At 50.8% G+C, this 6,205-nt stretch overlaps 1 protein-coding gene across 1 annotated transcript in view; it reads left to right on the top strand.

The window, feature by feature from the left end:
- Window positions 1-1,891, top strand: part of TMEM158 (transmembrane protein 158) — a 3,059-nt gene extending 1,168 nt beyond the window's left edge. The window contains exon 2 of the mRNA XM_032412131.1: window positions 1,811-1,891. Coding sequence (XP_032268022.1) covers window positions 1,811-1,891 — 81 coding nt within the window. The remainder of the gene's footprint in view (window positions 1-1,810) is intronic.
- Window positions 1,892-6,205: the final 4,314 nt, after the last annotated feature.

The following is a 6,205-nucleotide window of genomic DNA, read 5'->3' as shown; positions in this document are numbered from 1 at the left end:
GCCGCCGCCGCCGCGGCCGTCACCTCGGGGGCGGCGGCCAAGTGACCCGGCCCGCTCCTCCCCGCGTCCGCCCTGTGGCCGCGCTCTCGGGTGCCTTTCCCGCCGGGAGACTCGGCCGGTGTGCTTCGTGCTGTGGTGACCGTTAGTTCTTCCTCCGGGGAGGGGGCCGCCGGAGGGGCCCCAGCGGCTTTGCCCAGCGACCTGCGTGCCGCACGCGCGTCGTTCCGGAAGGCAGGTGGCAGTCCTTGCGCCCGCAGGGTGGGATCCGCAGCTAGGAAGACAGAGAGGAGGGAAACGGGGCCCTTTCCCCTCTATTGTATCCCCCTGCCCTCCTCCCTCCCCGCACCCACGTGCCCTACATTCATGGCAGAAAATGACCAAATCCTGTGTATTTGTTTTATATATTTAATAACTGTTTTAAATGAAAGTTTTAGTAAAAAAAAAAAAAATCAAATTGCTATTGCTGTAGTAAGAGAAGCTCTTTGTATCCAAACATAGTATTTGAAGTTAGTTGTTTTTTAATTTATTTAAAAGGGGAGGGGGCATGGGAAGGATTTCACACCCACATATTGTTACCGCTAAAAATGAACTTTATGAACCTTTTCCAAGTCGATCTATCCAGTGACGTGGCCTGGTGGGCGTTTCTTGTACTAATGTGGTTTTTTTGGCTTTTAATACAGACATTTTCCTCCAGAGATGCGTATGTAGCTTTTTTCTTTATTTGATCTAGGAAAAGGAATCCAAGAATTACAAGATGTTGCCCTGGAATGTGAGGGCGGGATGCTCCAAAGTTACAGAGGGGCTAGTGGAGTCTGTCTCCCCTTGCCTGTCTAGGACAGGCAGGAGATGGAAACTATATTACTTGCCCTGATGGTAACTGTTTTAGGGCTCACCAGGCTGCCTTCCAGCAACCACCCAGCCCCACCCCCCCAACCCCCCTCAGCCTCACTGACATTTGTCACGGTGGCATACAGAGTTTTATGTCATTTGTCTTTTTGTCTCCTGCCTCACAGTCTGTGAAACACCCAGTAAAATGCCAAAACAGTAAAATCAGTAATTCCCCTGAGCCAGGTATCTTTCATGGAAATGACTCATTTTAAAAAGCATGTCGATTTCCTTTTCATGTGTGTGAGTATCAGCCTATGAGCACATTTCAAAAGCTAGTTTTAAAACCTGCGTTATTATTTTGGCATTAATAGATTTTTTTTTTTTTTAAGGTCAATTCCTGGTGGCTAAATAGTTCACGATCACAAGGCTTTCCTCACTCCTGGTTTCCATGGTATAATATCTGCTGGGCAGTAGTTTCAGATTCTTCCCGGTTTTCAGAAGAAGAATAAATGAAAAGTCCTTAAATTGACTCAATAAAAAAACCATTTTAGGGGTGCCTGGGTGGCTCAGTCGTTGGGCGTCTGCCTTCGGCTCAGGTCATGATCCCAGGGTCCTGGGATCGAGCCCCGCATTGGGCTCCCTGCTCGGCGGGAGGCCTGCTTATCTCTCTCCCACTCCCCCTGCTTGTGTTCCCTCTCTCACTGTGTCTCTCTCTCTGTTAAATAAATAAAATCTTAAGAGAAAAAAAAAACATTTTAAAAGCCTCTTAAAAAGATTTTAAAAGCTACTTTCCCTTGCTCTATTTCCTCCCCATTTTTAAGTGAATACTTGACATTGTCCTAGAGCTATAGTTCTCAGAGTGGGGTCCCTGGACCAGCAACATCAGCTGCAGCAGGAACTGGTTAGAGACACAAAACTGAGGCCTCGTCCAGGACCAAGTGAACCAGAAACTCTGGGCAGGGCCCAGCAATCTGTGTTTTAGCCAGCACTCCAAGAGATCCTGATGCGTTTCAAGTTTGAGAACTGCTGTGCGCTAGCAGAAGGGAACCTCCAAAACGCGTAACCTCCTTTTATCTTGGCATGTCTCTATGATATCAGAGATCTGAGACCCCTTTTCCACAGGAAGCTGAAGGAGAGGTTGGGTCATTGCCCTGCACCTTCAACTGCCCATCTGGCTCTTTGGAATCCAGGGCTATCTCTAGCGGAGGCCAGCCATGAGAAAGGAGGAGGGGAGGGTGATGGCCCTCCCCTCCTCCCGGTCCAGACATTGAAGTTCAATGTAATGCAAACCTGCTAGCCTCGCAAGTCACGGTATATCTTCTTATGCTCCAAAGCAAGGTGGTTGGTGAGCTGCATTCTTTTCCAGCCCTGCGGTATCTAGCAGGAGAAAACCAATAGCTGCTAACCTTGGTCAATTTTCATATAATCACAGTATTTGTAATTCTGGAAGGCACATTAAGTATTCCTGGTACAACACACACACACTCACGCGCGTGCGCACGCACACACACACACACACACACACTCATTCTCCCTGCTTTTTCCCAAGATAGAAACTGAGGGCCGAAGAGGTTTTAGCATTTTGTCTACAATCACACAACTACATGATCGCAGAGTCAGAGCTGAGACCAAGCCTTGGTCTTCTGCCTTCCTAATTGGTATTTTTTCATCACCAAAAACTTCCTTTCCCAGAATGAGGAGCTAGCCACTCAAGGTCTGCTCCTGTGGCCACCCCCCAACCTCCCCCACCCCATCACTGTCAGATTCCATGCAGCCATATGCCCAAAGAAACCAGAGAGCATTAATTTTAAATGAGACACTCAGGCACTTAATAGAAAAAATAAATATGTTTGTATGTGTATAATATTTGCACATACTATATGCATACATGCATACATACCTACGATGGGCCCTAATGAATACTTTCTTAGAGTGGGCTTGGAATATCAACATCTATTGCTGCGGGGCGCCTGGGTGGCTCAGTCGTTAAGCGTCTGCCTTCGGCTCAGGTCATGATCCCAGGGTCCCAGGATCGAGCCCCCCATCGGGCTCCCTGCTCCGCGGGAAACCTGCTTCTCCCTCTCCCACTCCCCCTGCTTGTGTTCCCTCTCTCACTGTGTCTCTCTCTGTCAAATAAATAAATAAATAAATAAATAAATAAATAAAATCTTAAAAAAATATATCTATTGCTGCAACAATAGACCTTCCTAAAGGGACATTTTCAGAACTGCTCATGGACCCCTCATGTATGTGTATACACACATACCTATTCTGCGTATATAAAACCGATGGACTGGTTGATTCCTTTTTATGCTGACTTTGGCTGCTCTCTGGGAGCCAGAACTGCAAGCAGGAGGCTACGAAGTAAGGACGGAGCCAGTGTCCTTTTGGTCCCTGTTTAGGTGGAATTGCCCACCGGGCAGAGTCCGTTGGGCCCAGCAGGTGCAGCAGTAAGGTCTGTGCCCTCTGGCGATTTTGGCTTGCATCATCTCAGTAGTGAAACACGTCCAAGTATGCATTTTACTAAAGGCCAGTCAGTATGTGTGCGTGCGTACCAAACCCCAGGTTCCAGCCCATTCTTCAAGCCTCCTGCGGGCAGCTTTGAGCTGCTAGTGACACAGCTAAGTCCCCAGGATAAATCATCACTCCCAGTTACTTTTGCCTCTCCTGAGCTAGAGTTTACCCCTGAGGAGGATGCATACCCACCCTCCAAAATCCAGCCACTGCTGTAGGCTGCCCTACTGAGTTCTCTATGTTTATCATGCGAGCCGCACCTAGGCTGGATCCGAACACCCTGGTCTCCCCTAGGGCCTGCGGCAGCTGAAGAGAACCACCCCGTCCAAAGCCACACCCCCTTCCTGGGGCACCGTGTCCAGTGACCAATCAACATAAACACCTGGCCCTTTAGGGAGAGCTCTGAAGGGTCCTCCCACCTTCAGAACTCCTCCCAGCATTGGCTGAGTCTTCCATTGAGACTCCAGGGAGGCTTGGCTTCTCCCTCTGCCCACTCCTGCCTCCTCCCAACCCTTCCCTCCCGAGGGCTGTTAATCCAGGAGCACTCCCTAACAAACCTCCTGCACACTGATCTCTAGCCCACAGCCCGAGTCTTCGGGAACCCAACCCAGTGATGGGCAATTTACCCAACGTGATGCAGAATTATTCCAGCCTCCTCGTCATTAGGAACAAGGAACATCCGAGGAGCTGATCTCATAGTGATTGTCATTTGTATCCTTTTACCCAGATACCACGTTTCTACTTTTTCTCTTCCATTTGGGTAGTTCTCTAATATCCACAATCAGCAGTGATAAGGGCAATATCCCCTAATGCCAATGCTTGTTTAATCATCACGCCTCAGGGACACCTGGGTCAGCTCGGGTCATGACCCCGGGATCCTGGGATTGAGCCCCACATTGGGCTCCTTGCTCAGCGGGGAGCCTGCTTCTCCCTCTCCCTCTGCTGCTCCCCCTGCTTGCTTGTGTGCGTGCTCTCTCTCTGACAAAAAAATAAAATCTTTAAAAAAAAAATCATCATGCCTCCTTGATACCCATGTCAAAAGAAGTCTGTTTTTCTTCCCTCTCAAATGATGGCATCAGTCAGGATACGCTGGGTGACAGTGCAGTACTCTACCACCCGACGTCTCATCAGCTTAACACGAGAAAAACGTATTCCTTGCTTATGCCATGCAGCCAAAGTTGGCAGCAGTTCTGCCCTCTGGAATCACTCAGGGATCCAGGATGAGCGTGACTTTGACCTGACAATGTGGCCACATCACCTAGTTAGGAGGAAGGAAACTCTGGAGGATCTCACACAGGTGATTCAAGGCTCCAGCCGAGAAGTCACATCCTGTTCGCTCCTTGACTGGAACGAGTCATATGGCCCCACCCAAAGACAGAGGAGCCAAGGAGGTCGTGTTTCCAGTCCCCAGAGGAGAGGAGAACCTGGCAGCAGGAACAGCATTGACACCCAATACCTCTGTGACCCACAGGCCACCTAGAAGAATTCCAGGACTTGCTGAGTAGACAAAGGGTTCACCCCAGGAGTGCCATCCTGAGACTCTCCTCCTGTGATCCCCATATCACCTGCCCACACTGGCACCTAGACGGCTCCTAGGGATTTTATAAGTGAAGGAGATTTATCAGCCTGGTGGCTGTTCCAGTGTTTGGGCAAAGTGGGTCCCCAAAGAATTCAATCTGGAAGATTTGGACAGAAATGCACTCTGGATCCCATGATGTAGGAGTCATCTAGGGAGCAAGGCGGGAGAAAAGTTAGAATGAAAATGGGGAGAAAGGAATGGAGAGGTCAGAGCAGGCACCCGTCTCTCCTGGCCTAGCCCCTCCCCCACTGCACAGAAATGGCTAATTCACTGACATTCGGGGCAAGAAGGGGGCTGGGCTTCACTGTGCCATTTCTTTCCTTTCACTGGGGAGAAATCATCCATTTCCCAGCTAGGAGAGGTTTAAAGTTATAGGGACTGGGAACGTTAAGAGCAAGCACTGACATCCAGTGCATGGCCGAGCCTTTCCCTGGGAACACTGGGAGGGAACGTCACCAAGGAGAGGACGGGGAGGGCAGAGACCAGAGCCCCAGACCCACCCGGGTTGCTGTGGACCAGCTGCTATGGTACACACCTCGCAACTCGTCCTGGGTGCTCGGGGAGCCGTCCCCTGCCTGGTCTCTTGCTGGTGGCCCTTCTGTTGCCCCCCCACTTCCACCCCAGGGCAATCCTCGAGAGACTGTACCTTGGCCTTTCCTGGCTCTGCTGCACCTCTCCTGGGGCATCTCTCCCGGTGCTACTTGACCTTCTGGGCGGCAGCGTGGGAGGACCACTCCGGGAGCACCAGTGAAACAGAACACAGGCTTCCTACTGACCCGCTGTGGGCAGGCGCTGAGCAGGCATCTCCTTCTCTCCCTGGCTCTTCCCTACTCGGTCTTCAGTTTTAGGGCAAATTGCTCCACCAAGTCAGCTCATACTCAGCATCCGCAAACCCCAGCGTCCCCCAGATCTTCCTTGCCAGGTCTTGGTCTCTGGGACTCCTTGTTCTCTTACTCTCTGTCTTCCCTGGGCCCTACCCTGAGGACAAGATTCCTACTGGTCTCTAGCTCTCAGAAATCTTCAAGAATCCCCTCTTCTCTGGGCCTACACCCTTGCAACAGCTCTGAGTAACTTCTTCCACTCCCCACCTGGCAAGCCCGTCCCTGCTCAGCTCCTGAGGTTTGCTCCAAAGACAGGGGTTCTCCTAGCAGCAGACTCCTTAAGGTCCACAGCCTCCTTCTCCTTTATCTGCCTCCTGAGAAGCCCCCTTTTCTCTCATCCCTCTCTTCCAGCTATCAGCCCAGCCTTGGCATCACCCACACCAGCACTGACGTTCGGCAATTT

This window comes from Phoca vitulina, unplaced genomic scaffold, assembly GCF_004348235.1.
Source record: "Phoca vitulina isolate PV1807 unplaced genomic scaffold, GSC_HSeal_1.0 scaffold13, whole genome shotgun sequence".
NCBI lineage: Eukaryota > Metazoa > Chordata > Mammalia > Carnivora > Phocidae > Phoca > Phoca vitulina.
This window is presented reverse-complemented; position numbering and strand designations above follow the sequence as displayed.